The 16,422-nt window shown below is 48.9% G+C and overlaps 3 protein-coding genes across 3 annotated transcripts; 2 read left to right on the forward strand and 1 right to left on the reverse strand.

The window, feature by feature from the left end:
* Positions 1 to 2,451: 2,451 nt before the first annotated feature.
* Positions 2,452 to 2,851, reverse strand: RhiXN_02247 (TLC domain protein; the record flags this gene model as incomplete). Its single annotated transcript, XM_043322066.1, has 2 exons — positions 2,452 to 2,455; positions 2,514 to 2,851. 2 exons carry the CDS (start codon positions 2,849 to 2,851, stop codon positions 2,452 to 2,454), a joined length of 342 nt encoding a protein of 113 aa, XP_043187889.1.
* Positions 2,852 to 3,303: 452 nt separating this feature from the next.
* On the forward strand, positions 3,304 to 7,356 carry RhiXN_02248 (vacuolar protein sorting-associated protein 54; the record flags this gene model as incomplete). Its single annotated transcript, XM_043322067.1, has 9 exons — positions 3,304 to 3,577; positions 3,630 to 5,187; positions 5,237 to 5,480; positions 5,532 to 5,897; positions 5,948 to 6,035; positions 6,090 to 6,215; positions 6,393 to 6,523; positions 6,576 to 6,667; positions 6,729 to 7,356. 9 exons carry the CDS (start codon positions 3,304 to 3,306, stop codon positions 7,354 to 7,356), a joined length of 3,507 nt encoding a protein of 1,168 aa, XP_043187890.1.
* Positions 7,357 to 11,741: 4,385 nt separating this feature from the next.
* Positions 11,742 to 16,231, forward strand: RhiXN_02249 (WD repeat-containing protein; the record flags this gene model as incomplete). Its single annotated transcript, XM_043322068.1, has 10 exons — positions 11,742 to 11,773; positions 11,827 to 11,962; positions 12,138 to 12,161; positions 12,205 to 12,347; positions 12,455 to 13,279; positions 14,542 to 15,159; positions 15,212 to 15,355; positions 15,650 to 15,729; positions 15,807 to 16,093; positions 16,154 to 16,231. 10 exons carry the CDS (start codon positions 11,742 to 11,744, stop codon positions 16,229 to 16,231), a joined length of 2,367 nt encoding a protein of 788 aa, XP_043187891.1.
* Positions 16,232 to 16,422: the final 191 nt, after the last annotated feature.

A 16,422-nucleotide genomic window follows, 5' to 3' on the forward strand; every position in this document is an offset into this window, starting at 1 on the left:
GCCTATGTTCAAACGCTGTTATGATGCACTGAGCGGCTCATCAGACAATCAGTACATCTCAACACACTTTACATACCTGGTAATGACAAAGAGCTGCTAAGACGACACAAGTATGAAAAATCTGATGGGATGCTCCAAAGTAGTCGAAGCGACCGGGGTACCATCGCTCCGGCACACGGCTTGCACTAGCACAAACCTCATCACATACTAGATTATCGGCTTGTATGCATCTATTTGCTTACTATATAATGCACCCATGACATATAACGCGCCGCTTGCCAATAGCCACAATAGTCCCATCTCCTGGCGCAAACGGATGAACCCATACAACCAAAGGCCGTGCAAAACTGGCACGATTGCGGTCAGGCCCAGCGCCAGAAAGACGGTTGTGCGGGCCCATCGATAAGCTGGAGTTGAATAACCTGGGCTCAATACTATGTATGCGGCACCTGTCAACTTGTCAGGACTAGTATCTTTTCGTATAATTCGCCATTGACGGTTACCAATTCCGGCCATTGTGATAGAAAATAGATATGCAGCTTGAAGGTAAGGGTCGCAATAGAACCCGTAATACACACATGGGTAAAAGCTACCAACTGTGAGAACTGCTCGCTCGCTCAATCACGGTAAATCATGTATGGTCATGGGCAAAAATCAACTCACCGACGATTCCTATATAGTCCAGAGTATGACACTTCTTTGCAACCTGAATAAACTTTCTCATTGACCGCCCGTCGGCAAAAGCCGTAAATTCGCCGCTCACCATGGGTGAATGGCAGTTCGCCGTATGAAACAGTGCACTGGCACTCATACAAAATACCGCAGCGGCCAGGAAGATGCCGAATCCCGCAGGGTCGTGCCAAGTGACGCTTTCGTGGTTTGAAGGAGAATGCCACGTTTTGAACAGAAGTAATAAAATAAAACTGCACCCCACAGATGGCTGTGTATGTTTACTATTCATAGGTCGAAACCGGTTTGAATCAGTATATACTGAATTGCATGCATATATACAACTCAAGCTAAGTTTAATTACCGGTTTCGTTGTGAAGATCTGTGGCATCAAAGGTACAGTGGTGAAGAACTGTATCGTTGTATAGTATTAAAGTTAACTCACATCCATACAAAGAATGCGCGCAGCTGGACCAGGAATCCTGAGGACTTGGAATGAAGTTAGCCCGGCGACTTGCCTCGGTGCCTAGATATACGAACCGACGGTAGCCTTTTCGGATAGATGGATTATCCTGAAGCCACTTCGGTATCTCCTCAAAAGCCAATAGAGAAGCTGAACTAGTGGGTTTGGTTTCGGCGAGTTTTTTTACTGGATCCATTTCGTTGGGGTGGTGGTCGTTGATGGGGGATGAAGCATATGATTATTGATATACCATGGCCAGTGCTTAATAAGTCAAGGTCCAGAAATGATTTAAACGCTGATTATTCTTGATACAATTATTTGACCGTTGTATGTCACCAACGCTAATCATTAGGATAGGCCTTGGTGTGCAACGCCTTTATCATTCATTTCTGACTTTCTTATTTGCCCTTGCGTTCCCGTTTGGCAAGTTGACTCCCGGGTTCCCCTTTTGGAACCGCTTCTTGAGCGCCGCAATCATTTTGGTGAACCTAAAAGTGCGAAGATGACTATGGGCAACTGCAGAGCGGTGCGTCGGATCATACCAAAATAAGTTCAGCACATTTAAGGCAATGTTTCCGAACCCGTAAGTCAACGTTAGCCCAATCGGGATGCTACCGTGTACAGCAAGCAAGGTCTGAAAAAATTCGAAGGACTGCAGGAATGACATGAGCAAACTGGACCAAGGGTCGGGAAATAAGTATACCATGTAGAGACCATAGCAAACTCGCACGATAAAGAAGAGCCCCAATAATATAAAACCATTGATTGCCTGTACCAAACCACCGGTCATTTGTAGTTTGTCAAGATACCTAATTCAACACGAATCGCTATGAGGTTGAGTCTATTCATGTAACAGGAGACATACCACTGATAACAAATTGAATATTAGCAATTGAGTGAACGCGTATCTAGAGTTAATGTTTGAACTCACATGAACTAACGTACGAATGAGGGGAGGTGTGAGATAAATTGTGTTTAAGACAATATGATTTAGATCTTACTATTGAGGAACGGGGTTGAAATTTCCCAGACGAGAGCGGTCGGGCCGTAGAAAGCCATGAATGGCCGCTAAGGACCCAAATCAATTTGGAGCCAATCGGAATACCAGTAGAGTGACCCACGTAGCTCAACCCGAAGATAAGTGTGCATGCAAGCCCTAAAAATACGTCAGGCCCACGAATTATCACCAAGCTGCACATTCTTACCGTGAACAATAAATCCAATTTCAACTTGAGCCAGAACAGATTCTATGGTATCCCATATAAAACTAGAACATACACATGAACCAATGATATAATTTGCGAGAAAAAATTAACCTACTATCTGTGAAACACGGTGTTGAAGATGAGTTCAAGTTCTCAACATTCCCCAGTCAACTCACCCTACAGCTATGCCGTGCAAAAGGCCCATACTTTCGTTCCACCCGAACGCTTTCTCAAAGCTTTCTGCTTCAGGTAAAGTCCATAGCCGATGTGCTGCCATGGGGCCGATGACCATGGCGTGCGCCATGCTTACTGCATGGACGTTCCAGCTATGCTTAGTCCTTCGAGGTAGTTTGGGATATGTTCTGGGTGCAATAACCGGGCTCGCAAGTGCAGATACAATATAAGTAATTGAGAATGCTCCAAATGAGTAGGCTATAGTTTGGAAGTGTGCTGGCAAGTGAGGCAGATTCAACTGCCTGCCGAGAATGGCACCGATCTCGTCCAGCACAGACATTTCAGTGAAATTTAAAATAAAATTAAACACAGAAATTAATATAGTCTGATATCGTAGGATTCGTCGAACCAGTATCTCCTGTATGCAAGGATTATGTCCAATATCTAAAGACGGGCGAAGAGTGCAGCTGGAGGCCGGGACTGATGATAGAGTTATGAGTGTCACATGACCGCGCGACACTTACCTCGAACACGACCAATGTGAGCGCCTTCTGTTTTCTATGCACTTGTACTCTAATGATAAATATATTTGCCTTCTTGTGAATAAGTCTATCTCATCCAATAAATTGTCCCATTAGCGGAGGTAATCGAATCCTCATTTATCACAGCCTACTTGGTAGTGGCACTCTTATGCCCGATCACTAGAAAATACACTTTAAAGCAACTGATATATTTAACGTACTCTGAATTCACGAAACATCTCCTGGTGATACACCAATGAGTGGCGCTATAATGGCTGACTCGGCGGCCACGAGCTCTCAGGGTGATGACTCAAGACCTACGACACCAGTCGCTCGGGAAAGCAGTCGTGCTCAGACGTACCACTTCCAGTGGGAGTTGGCCTCCCGTCGCAAGGGCCCAGGGAGTGTGGTATCCGAAACTACAGAAAGTCGAGCGGGGGATGGGACACCTCCACGGACTGATACGCTCTTTGAGAGCCTGGATCACGGCTCGGCGACACCATCGTTTCCTGCTTCATGGAGTGCAAGCAGTCAAGGTTTCAATGGTATGTTTGTCCTTCAATCATTTAACTACATGATTTACACAATCAACTTCAGCCATATCCACCGTTCTCAACAACCCCAAAACCCGACCCAATCCCCTCAAGTCCTCCAGAGCTCCCCAGCCTCCTGTTAATTCACCCGATCTCAAGAGAATTAGAAGGAAAGACTTTGACCCATACCTCAAAGCTATTGGACCTGCATGGCAACAATTTGAGCGCAATAAGAGTATTAATTCGAGCCCCGCGACGGCCTTTGGCGCGCCTACCCTTCCGTTATCTCCCAGCTCGGACGGCCATAATGGGATCTCTTCTGCCCATTCTATCATGAGTGATCCATCCTCCTCTGACACTGGTCCTCGGTCTGCACTTCCTCCTCTCTCGGGAGTACCATCTATCTACTTCAATCCCTCGTTTGATCTGTCCGATCCTCGTACCTTCGCTGCAGTGACTGAGCAGGAAATGGGGGCGACTCATCGAAGGACCTCATCCTCTCCAACCGACGTTGCACTTAACCATATCCTTCAAGAAAAGCTTTCCCATTATATGGACATTGTTGAGCAACACCTGGTGCAGGAGATCGCAATCCGAAGTGTACCTTTCTTCGCGGCACTTTCAAACTTACAAGACCTTCAGACAGAAGGAGCAGCGTGCCTATCGAGGATAGCTCGACTCAAGGCACAACTACAAGACGTTAATAATTGCCAGGCTCGAAGGGGCCTGGAGGTTGTTCGACTCCAAAGCAAACGCGATAACCTCCAACAACTTCAACGAGCTGTCAAGGATATACGTGAAGTGGGAGAAACAGTTGGAATGGCAAAACGGCTAACAGACGAAGGCGATCATTTCGCAGCACTAGGGCTAATTGAAACCGTGCAGTCACTCCTGGAGCGTAACAAAAACATTGAGTCTTCGACTGGGTCCGAAGCCGCAACTGCGCTGCACACATCACGGTACAAAAATCAAGAGAGTGGTGATGTGTTTTCACTGCCTACTGTGATTGAATCACCAAATACTCCGATCGCTATGTTCTCTCAACAGAACGCCAATGGAACCCTGTCACAGGATCCCCAAACTCCCAGGTTGCATCCTCCTTCAGAAACCCCTGTTGATTTATCTTCGCTGTCCTCTCTTTCTGACACGCCAGCTAAACTCGCAGAACTAAGGAATAATGTATCACTGTCATTACAGAGAGATCTGTTGGCACTTCTTACTGAGGACCTTGTTGCTCAGACAAAGAGTTTAGAATCCAGAGCTGTATCTACTTCTAGCGAAAATCTCCGATCGGAGGCTTGGAAGGCTCAGCTTCATGTTTTACTCGATGGCTTGCTCAGAACTAGCGGGATGGAGCGAGCATTTGCTAGCTACAAGGAAGTCGCGCTTGCGCAAATACGATTATTGGTACAAGCACATCAGGCTAATAGTAAAGGGCATCTAAACGGTACTGAAAACGACCTTAACACGGCCTCCGAAGACAATGTAGAATTCGTAAAAAACATGGATCATGGAGGATTTATGCGACTCGTGCGAAGCCTCTACTCTACTCTGTTGGAGAGCATACGAACCACCCAAGAACATGGCATATTGATTCAAAAGGCGCTCCAAGACATTACCGAGTAAGTATTTGTATTCCTGCATATCGTATTTGCTAAGGACATATTCCAGGCAAAGTCAAAAGCAGAATGAGCATGTTGACCTTGGTGACGAATGTTCCGCTGTAGTATTCGCAGTTGCAGAGCTAGCAAGCGTTTGCTGCGCAAAACTTATCAACGCACGGTCTGACCAAAACGTAGGGCTCCCATGGCCTGACTTTCTAGAGCTGTACAACGAAACTTCCTCCTTCAACATTGAATGCGAGATCTTGTGTCGCACGATGATTATTGCATTGCGCGGCGCCGCAAACTCTCAGGTATTAATAACTCACGTGTCACTCAACGCGGCGTTCTGACTTGATACGCAGGCGAAAGCGTATTTATCAGCCTTCCACTCCCAGCGCATATCTGAATCCGCGAAACTTGTCGAAGAGGAGACGTGGTCAGCCGTCGACGTTACCCCCAAGTACCAACGATTAGTTACAGTCCTGATCGAAGCAGCAGTCAGCAATCCGCCAGAGATTCTAGCCCAGTCCCCTCACCCTGGTGCGCAGGGCGGGGATGGAATGGACAACGGACCTAATCCAAAGCACGTTACAATTGAAGACCAGCAATTCTATGTTGTCGGGGCAACTTTGCAGGCCATTCGGTTAATCATCGATTATCTCAGTATAATCGCCAACCTACCACTATTAACCATTGATGTGATGCCCAAAATAATCGAGTTCCTGAAGGTTCGTACATTACATGTACTCACTATTATCTTCATTGACAGGCTCTATAGGCATTTAACTCTAGAACCTGTCAGGTGGTACTCGGCGCTGGAGCTCTACGATCAGCAGGCCTCAAAAACATAACTGCGAGGCATCTCGGTAGGTCAAGCCCTTCCCTAGAAATGAGATCCAGTGGTCTGACCTGTCTCACAGCCTTAGCCTCGCAGTCGCTTACCGTTATGGTAACCTTAATCCCATACGTACGAGAGACATTCAGGCGACATCTGAGCCCAAAACAGGCTGTCATGCTCATTGAATTCGATAAACTGAAGAGGGCAAGTAGGCCATGGGTGGTACATGCACCACTACTTCTTAACACTCAACTATAGGATTTCCAAGAACACCAGAATGAGATATACACGAAGTTGATATCTATCATGGGAGACCGACTTGCTGTACATTGCAAATCGCTACAGGCGAGTTTTACAACTTAGACTTTATTATTACGATTAACAGCCAAGCAGGAAATTGATTGGACCGTCCCGAACCCCAAGCCAGCCCCAAACGCATATATGGAGGTGCTTGTAAAAGAGACGGCAACTTTGCACAAAGTTCTCACTCGGTATCTCTCGGAACACGCTTCTGAGGTAAGCCAACCATGGCAATTACGCTGATACCAAGAAAACTAACATGTAATAGCTAATCATGAGTCAAGTATTTGCTGCCATCAACCATCGGCTGTCAGAAGAATACGGAAAGATTGACCTCCCAAGTCAAGAAGCCAAAGACAGGTGATTATGATTGTACTTTAGCGCACCAAAACAACAACTGAACCCTACCTAACACTAAAAGGCTGCTCCAGGACGCAAGATACCTCCATGGACGATTGTCGGCGCTTCCTGGTGTCGGCGGACTGAGTTCAATGCTGGAGACAGTTGTCAATGATAAGCGAGTGGCCGCCCCTGCCCCTCCTGAACCAACGATCAACGCAGCTAATCCGGCGCCCACGGCCCCTGCAAAACCTGCACGTCGCACCCTATCAAGTATTTTCGGGAAGGATAGCAAGTTCGCTTCTAAAGCTCCATCCAGCTCACCCACACCTACCTCGTCGGAAAAGCATGAATCGCTCCGCCCTGTAACGGAAGAGAATACTGAAACTCCTCCCGAGATCGCGGACACTCATAACGCGGATATCAGCATACCGGAGGCCAGCCTCCCAAGTACCGATCCAAGCGCGCATATCGAGAGTGAACGTCCCAAAGGAGCAGAAGAAGATACGACAGCGCTAACTGAGGCGATGCAACCTACGTCGACATCAATGGCCTTGGAAGTTCCGGATGACGGAAAAAATGTTCTCCTTGCCGATGAGACAATCAGGGTTACGGCTTCATCTCCTAGCACTGAGCAATCCGGGCCTGTCGCCTTGAAATCACAAATAACTTCTATGCAACCAGACGGCGATCAACCAGCTCCACAATAGCGATGTCATACAGACATCTTGTTCTTTTCCATTGTCATATCTTATTCTGCGTGCTGGGGCATAACCCACGCTCCGTTTATGACAAATAGATTGTCCTTTTATAGTAATAAAATTTATATCTCAGGCTGTTGTTTGGGCTGAGTAACCGGTAAGTGAGATAGGTGGTAGTCACCGTGAATACGGTTAAACGCTTGTCCGTGGACCAGATCAAGGGACACAAATAATGGAACTTTTATAATGCCTGAAAGAAGTAATTCAGTTTGTAGTGACCCAGAGTATACTATCCGTCAGTGTAACACCGCGCGGTATTTCCCTCTTCAGCAGTTCCTTTCCATGGCTTCGAAGTACGAGGTTAATCTAACACGATAGGTCTGGCCCCAGGTCAGCGAACCTCTCCCTCGGTGGCCTAAATAGCTTAATTTACATCCAGGAATGATGGGATAAACCCGGGAAATGTACTATGCGCATATGCCAATTCGGAACAACTTGGTAAATCAGCTCTAAGGGTATAATCTAGAACCAAAACTAACACGAATGTTCAGCCATGTTCGCGCGCGCGTGTGGGTATGGGTTTCGGATAGAGAAGTCTCCCAACAATCGAATTTGAATCATACACGATAACCCAAGAAACTACATACCTGATCAACTAGTAAAACTTACCACCCCTTGGATTAATTGGGACGGAATTCTTGACAAAAGTCTCAGCCGCTAGTCCGTAATCATTCGGTTACCGATGGGTCCAATAGACCAGTTTGTTTTTCTGGGCCCCCGTCTTAATCAGAACAAGTGAAATAGACAACGGGGATGGCGCTTAACCGTGGGCGGATTAATGTATACTGAGAGCTTCTTACCCCCCAAGCTCGGTACCATTAAACCCATATCAAATGGGGAGAAAGGCCTTTGAAGCAATCGATAGACGGTTAGTTTTGTCTCTGATTTCTATCAACGATGTGCACAAAAGCAGATGCCACCTGGAAGTGAACCTTGTCAACCAAACACATGGATACATTGCATCTTTGATTCAAGAGTAGATGGGCCAGGGTGTAGTCCGCATCTAGTGTAATGAGGAAAATTATCTTATATATAAAGACTCATTCTAAAGAGACGGGGAACTAAAATGTCTTCGCTCCGCCGGTCAGGGGCAAAATTAGCAGCACGCAATTTGGGACTCCATTGTACATATTAATCAGGTAGATTAAATTCAAGTAGTCCACTTGGCAACTGCTCGAAATAAGATATTCCGTAAACCAGACAAGAAGATCAATAGTGGGCGACCAAACCCTGGATGTTAGACACATGTTTGTGATGTAAATATATGCGTTGTATCCAGGTATTCTTGGTCTATGCCAATGCGAGTGGTGGCGTACTCGGCGGTTACTACCCCTATTTGAGTTCCAGAAAAAGTAAATCCATCTCAATAGGCCCCCCAATGCAGATGTTCAGTCCAATAGCACCATTCTATCACAGCACTACACAAAGGCCAGCGTCAAGGAAACGAGATTATAACGCACTCTAAGAATATAGTGAAGAAGCGGCATTGCTTTCGCAGCCACATGAAAAAACAGAGGAGCCTCTTAAACTTCAATACAACAGCCATCTAATATATTTGTCTGACCATCCATGGAGTGATGGAAATGAATCAGGAACCTCCCAAATGTAGGTATATACGTTACCATGATTCACTAATGAGGCGTTGATTGGTGGATCCTATAGCACCGCATTTACGTCCTTAATTCTCTTATGGTAAAGGCACGAGGCTGGTCTACCTCATGTCAAATGATAGATTACCTTTATCCTCAATCGGAAAAAAAAGATCAAATAATTACAGCACCGCCCAGACGCTCCAAGAACTACGAGCCTGAACGCATGTAGGCTCGATGGGCGTCACCAATCGGCGGGAGTTGAGTATTGATACGCTCCAAATCGCGGATAACGTATATTGAACGGACTCTTGGACTTGGGATGACGAAGTGCACCAAAGAGTTGACGCATGCGTGTATGGGCAGACTTGAACTTTGACTTTATCTCGTAGCATCTTGATTTGGATGTGCCCTCTCAATTAATGTGTGTACAATGTCATTCATAAAACTTTGTATCTTCGCTTACCCCATTCATTACAATTGACCTTGTTTGAATTCAGACTCAAGTCCCACGGTGGTTTATGTGATCATTGCGCCTAGCCATCCTATTCTTTACCCTTGGTTCCTTACTGCTCGGCTCTTGCGCCCAGCGCTCTTGCACGACTGTATAGTGCATAAGAGTTCCACATTCTTCTAGGACACACTGAACTTGGACACGCGCCCAACGTTAGGAGCTCATCTGCGTCCAAACCTCGACCTTCCCAGCTCTAAATCGACATATTGAGTTGAGACTTTTCACAAGTTGGACGTTGCGTGAGCTACTTGCAACTTGGTTGGGGCGACTTTGTAAGCTCAAGACACCGCTGCAAAATGGGAAATAGGAGCAGCCGAGCCAAGCTTAAAGAGGGGCGTGAGATCTTGGGTGTTCGTCAGGTGATACATGCGGGGTCATGTGCCAGGAGAGCCAACTTGCAACTGTCGACATCTGATGTGCTTCGCAAGCTTAAGATCGATTATTTCCTCCCCGCATACGTCATGCCTATGAATGCCCATATGCAGCCAACGTCATTTATCCCTATTACTACAGCTTACCACAGTGCTCTCTTACCGAGCGTAGGACCCGTGACAACTATTCCCGACCCCATGACCCAATTTTTTGGCTTTTTAATTTTTTCACCGAGGGAGACAGGTCACGGTCGACTTTGGTCTGGACCTGTTGGTCATTAAGCGTGACCGTGACACGAAAAGCGGCTGTGCACACGTGGTAGGGACCGCAAAGAGAGGAAAAAAGGGTGAGACAAAAAAATCATACGCTCGTGCATGGGTTATCGCAGTTGTACGTACATCGCACGTTCGAGTTTTGTCATGAGATAGAGCACGGGGTCACGGCTGGACCTGTTTCACTGCCTCTGATTTGTTGGAGTGAGAAAAATTGGCATATTGTCTTTTGCTATAGGGCATGGAATTACGAGATTTTGGCCAAGGCTAAACAATAAACGGACGGCGATCAGACGATTAATTTTCGTCGAGTGCCACCATGTATGCGCATGAATTAGCCCACCCCCGGAAGAGTGCGGTAATACAACTAAGGAAAAAAATTCAGCGAAACTATGCGCGTTCCCGAGACCGTGAGAGAATGCTCGATGTTCGCATAGTCGCCGATCCATGGCCGTAATAACCGTAACATACATCGGAAAGTGACACAGCATACAATTCAGATGAATACAAGTGGGGCCCGGAAACGGTATTCCGTTGTGATACTCTTATACTGTTTTAGCATCATCTTATGGTCAATGACGCACATCGGCGCATGGTGCATCGCTCAAAACTCGCCGATTTACGTGTCCAGTGACTTCGGCGATCGTATTGGGCGGCGCGCGGGCGTGAAACGTGGCCGTGTGTCTTCATGCTAGCGTCATCCTCCCGAGCCCGGCGGGAGGCCCAGACACGATCACGTGGTATCGGCGACCTGACTATGACTGGGCATGATGACGCGAGATGCACATTAGAATGGTGCAAGCCGCGTTAATTCTGTGCATGGATGCCGTGCTTGGAGCTTTCTAGTTAGAAAGCAAGATACAGGCCTCGAGTTGACATCGATGCGTGCGAGTCAGTTATTGTTCGGATGATTCTATGCAGGTAATGTTTCACATCAACTGTCTTTGTGTGGGCTTTTTTGTGACTCCCGTTGTTGTTGTTTTCTCAAACTCTGAAAATTTTCGACAGACTAATGATTGGCAAGTTTTCCTAATTGAGGATTGCCGGTCAAGGTGGGATGGCGAGAATTTTGCCGCTGTATCCGAGAAAGGGCTATCCAATGCCGAAAAGCGCTCAGCGCACGATCCATGTCCGGAGTGGGCGACTGATTGATGAGATGAACGTGGGCTAGGCGGGCTCGGAGGTCACGCGTGGCGGAAGTTGGGAGGCCGCCTGGGATGGGGGGTCGGGTATAGCTATTACTATACAAAGCGGACAAACTTGAGCGCTCGGAGGAGTATATGCGCGCATGTGTCATCGGGAATGGCTGCGCGTCTGAAATTTCAGTCGCAGCCGTGCATAGTTTTAGCCATCGAGCTTCGAAGATGGCGACGTGTGGCGAAAAACGAGTGTAATGTGATATACGATGGCACAAACGACAGACGGGATTGCATTTTCTTCTGGCACAAAGCTCTCATTCGGTCTCTTGGGGGACGGTGACTTGCCGCGTGAGTGTGACAAGTGACTGTATCCACGGAAAGTACACCTTATGTAAGGAAGAGCTTGTACAACCGAATACAATTTTTAGACTTGGCCCTGAGCGTAAGTATGACCGAGTCACGAAGCGTTTCCCCGCACTGGTGAGCTTATAAGACCTGCCATTTTCTCCCGCTGTTCCCCTCGTATTACCCAGGACCTTACTCTCTACCACCGCGACTTGGCCGCGCCCAGACGCTGAAGCGATCCAACGCGCCTGCACATCCCCCAGACGATCAATCTACGCCGCAACACCCGCCGAATATTGGCCTATTCAGATCCCGACCGAGGCGGTAATCACTGTGAATCAGAAGCCCAGTCAACCGACTGCTGCACTCCCCCAGCGGCAATAGCATAAAGAGACAGGAGACAGACAACAAGGACTGTGAGTGAACAATTGCGACGGGGGCTCGACTTGGGTCCGGTGCTCGAGCTTGATTGATAGGTCGCTGACGCGCCGACTCCCAGTGCGCCTTGACTGTCACTCTTTTCGTGAGCTCCGCTTTGTGTGAAATCCACACCTGAGGTGCTCCAGCGTATATCAATCCACGCGACGCCAAGTCGCGCAACTGTTTTTTCAGCCCTAGCGCTCATCCAATCGTCAAAGCACGCCATCCAAGTCCCTTTCGTGATGTTCGAAGACGCTTGCTGCATGTGTGGTAAGCCCACAACTGGAAGGTCAGTTGTCTATTCAACTTTTCGTTTTCCCGTAACCCCACAATTATATATCGCCTCGTGGCCCCTTGTTGCTCATCTGGGATCTGGGCTGATGACATGATCTACAGTTTGTACTGCAGCAACGCATGCAAGTCTCAAGACTATTACCCCAACCTGGACGACACGCCCTTGCTGATCCCCTCGCGGCCTCAGCACTCGCTTTCGTCGTCGCCTACGTCTTCGGTCATGACCACTCTCTCTATCACCGACGATCTTCCGCCCCAGGTTCAGCCCTCGGCGCCTGCTTATGGAACCACCACTGCCGCTGCGGTTGCTGCCGCATTCGCACGCACCAGCATGCCCCCCACACCGGGCGATGCGCCGAAGCGGACCCAGAACAGCAAGTACACTATGCCCTTGTTTCAGCCGGCGATCCAAGAAGCGACCTCACCGGCCCTTGCTCCTCGCAAGCATCGTCCCCAACCGACGATCGATGTCGAGAACACCCTGCACTATGTTCGGCGAGCTGCCCACCAGCGCTCGGCGTCGAGCAGCACCACGAGCCTGCTCTTGTCCCCAGCACAGTCGTCCCAGGACCATGCAAGCTACAATGAGCAAACGATGCGCAACATGCGAAAGCAACAGCGAGCGAGTCTCCCCGCATACTTTTCGCTTTTGGAAACGCCTATGATTGCCCAAAACGAATCCGGCATCGAGGCGTGGGCTATGCCCCAGCCCCACTACCCGAAGCCGGCCGAGGTCGCTGAGAGCGCAAGTCTCACGCCCACCGTCGATCACCGCGGACGATCTCGGCTTCAGTCCCGGAGCCGATCCCGGGGACGTACGTTCACTCGTCGCTCCAGCCACGGTGCTGCGCCCCTGGAGGCTGTCCAATCTGTTGTGCAGAGGGGGAGGAGCCGCATCCCTCGCGATCTCGAGGCACGAGCGTGCTAGTTGCGCCTGATACCCGGCTCGTTTGATCTCACCGTTCGCATTTGGGTTTTTCCACTGGGTATCGGGTTGGCATCTCTCACGGTTCTCTCAAGCAAAATCGTATTCTCTCTCTCTCTCGCACGCATCGTCATCATCATCAATTCACGTCATATCACCCTGCATTTCTATTATATCCTCATTGCTCGTTTCTTGGAAAAACGACTAGTTCAGTCCCCGCGCTTTCGCTTTCTATTCTAAAATTACGTCTGGCATTCAACTGCATTATCGTTACGAAGCTCTATTACCCCATCACTCGCCTATACACTTGTTTAAAATCGTTTCTTCGAGGCTGTTGCCAACTAGGTCCCTTGCGGATCTGGTCTACTCTTGTTCTTTTTCGTCACAAAAGCGTTGCGCTTGGGCGGGGACTGCTAGTCACTATTTCCATCCTCGTCTTTACTTGGCGACCGTGCCACACTGTGCGCGCATTTTTCCTTTTCCAGCTTGCATGATCGATGATCGTGCCTTGCTCATGTCCGATCCAACTCGTTGATAATCTTTTTTTTTGTATTATGATGCTGTCAGGACTGCTCTTTTAACCCATACTCAATTACTTTTTTTCCCGCGACTGGAAGTTCGTAAATGTATCTTACTCTCTTGTCGTTGTGCGCAGCGGCTTTTAAAAAGAATCAAAATATTAGCCCGAATACATGACTGTGGGAATTGCCGAGGGAATGTTAATACTAGCCGTATTAGGCGGTTAGGCGGGGTTTGCTTGGGTTCTGAGGATTTGTAAAGGGTTATTAAGTGATGGGGTATTCTCGATTGGTGTGGTTCAGCAAGCGTGCATGAGCGATTGGGCGTTTATCGAACTATTGGGGGGACTGCATGGCTTGTGAGGTAGGCTGAAAACAGTAGCTATAGCAATAAATGAGCAGAATTTCTAAATTTATCAAAAACCTCTGGGAAATGAGCTTCTGTTCCAAGGTAAAAATCGATCAGGTCGAGATGAAAGATGATATAATGAGACAGGCCTTAATTTAGAGGAGGGATCGAGTGTATGCGAGTCAGTTTTGCAGTTGGCCGTGGGCACGTGTAAGGTGCGCGGGTATGGTTGGTGCGAGTTACGAGGCGTGCGCGCTTCCATCCTGTGCAGACCTCTCCACGACCTGCGAGGTACATTAGCAAGTAATTATTCCCCGACCAAGCTGTTTTTGCCCCCTTTTTTTGACACGAATTGAAAGAAAAGTTGAATATACACGGTGGCTCATCATCATTCCAGCACGACGCCGCTCGCATCCGACTCTGGTAGCGTCTCGCCCACATTGGTAGCGAGCCTCCCCGGCAGCCCGCCCGACGAGAGCGTATCGGTGCAGTTCTCGCTGCTGTCCGAGACTGAAGGGTATACGTATCCGTACACTGATTCGTATCAGTACCCTCTGCCAGTAGACCTGCCACTTCCATTGCCATTGTCACTGTCACTGCCACCAGAGACGGCGGGGACGTTGAGCGGCGCAGCGACAGCGACAATAGAAGCGGGGCGCAAGCGCAGACGAATCGACACGGATTATCTCATCGACGACGGACAGCCAGACCCAGACCCACATTCAGATTCAGATTCACACCCACGGCCCTTGAAACTCCCCCGCCAGTCGCTCGACATCTCTGTCCCTGACCACGATCGCCGCCCGATGCGCTACACAACACATACAGATGATCCTAATGGCACCCAGTCCAACAATGGGTTCGCCACTAATGGCAAGTCCTCGTCTTCGTCGTCTTCCCCCTCGTCGCTGGCGCTTGTTCAGCCGCCCTGGTCTACCCTCTACAAGGACTCGGTCCACGACAGAGAGCAAGTTGTTCGTACTATACTCCAGGCGTTGAGGGATGTCGGATATACGTGGGTAAATAGTAAACCCTGTTTGTCGTGTGCTTATCCTCTCTCTTCCTAGCGAAGCGGCTGCCACGCTCGAGCGCGATCGGGCTACCAACTCGAGTCGGAGGATGTTTCCAGCTCCGCCATGCCGTCACACACGGTCTCTGGGACGAGGCTCCGGCGTTTCTGCGTCGCCTGGCGTGGCGGGCGAACACGAAAGGTCCGTATTTTTTTGTCCGTCTTTTGTTTTCTGTGGGCCTCACCACATTTGTTCCTCCCCTTAGACTGCCCGTTTTCTCATTAGCCAGCAAAGTACTTGGAACAATTAGAAGCCCTGCAACCTACCGCTGCGCGCGCTACAGACCCTGCGTGGCGAACTGGTAATGTACTGCTCAGATCCTGAGCGGTTGCATTATCTATCCAGGCAAGTTCCGACACGAGTATCCATGTCTTTTCCTAAACTAACCCGTCTTCCACACCCTGAAAACAAAATAAGCTTAATTATGTGTGCAAGTGGGGCTGATGTGATGGAGCGCGCACATTGGGACGGTGCTCTGGGGACATCTCGGCCTAAACTCCTGGCAGAACTCCAACGTACGTGCTGGTGATTCTCCCCTGTGGTCCCAACTTTCTGCTTTTGTCACTTCTTATCCATTTCCTTGTCTATGCAGGGTTAATTTCCCCTTCCATTATGCTTCCTCCACGCCGTCTCGACACCCTACCTCTCATGCAAGGTCTTTCCCAACGTTCCTCATGCACCCACCATGCCGGAAGCCAAGCCGACAAGACCTTCCGCTCGCTCTATGTCAACCACTCGTGTAGCCGAACTCAATTTCCGACCCTTGCCACGCACATCCTCGCCGAGCACCTCGATGAAGTCTGGCGCCTCGAATGGAGCCATGACGCCGCTTTTTGGCATCCGCTAGCCAACAAGACAGCGATCATCTGGAAGATTGCTGTGAGTTCTCCAATCCGCGTCATCTCACCCCTCATTCGATCCTGATTCTTCTTCCTCAAGGATCTGCAACCAGACGCTGACCCGACCACGCGAGAGTGTCTAGCCGAACGGGTTCTGTCTGGGCACGAGTATGCGTAACGCATTGGCCTGGTCCCCGGACGACAGATTCTGACAAGTGCTGAACATGTTATCAAAATGTGGGATGTATCGGTATGCCGCGCTCTTTTCGTTCTTTCGTTCCTCCGTTCTTTCCTCCGTGATCCGTGCCGTCCCCCCAGTTCAGATCGGCGTACCGCTTATTTTAAGCTTCCCACTTGGCATTCCTCACT

The sequence above is a fragment of the Rhizoctonia solani genome, chromosome 16, assembly GCF_016906535.1.
Source record: "Rhizoctonia solani chromosome 16, complete sequence".
Taxonomy (NCBI): Eukaryota; Fungi; Basidiomycota; class Agaricomycetes; order Cantharellales; family Ceratobasidiaceae; genus Rhizoctonia; species Rhizoctonia solani.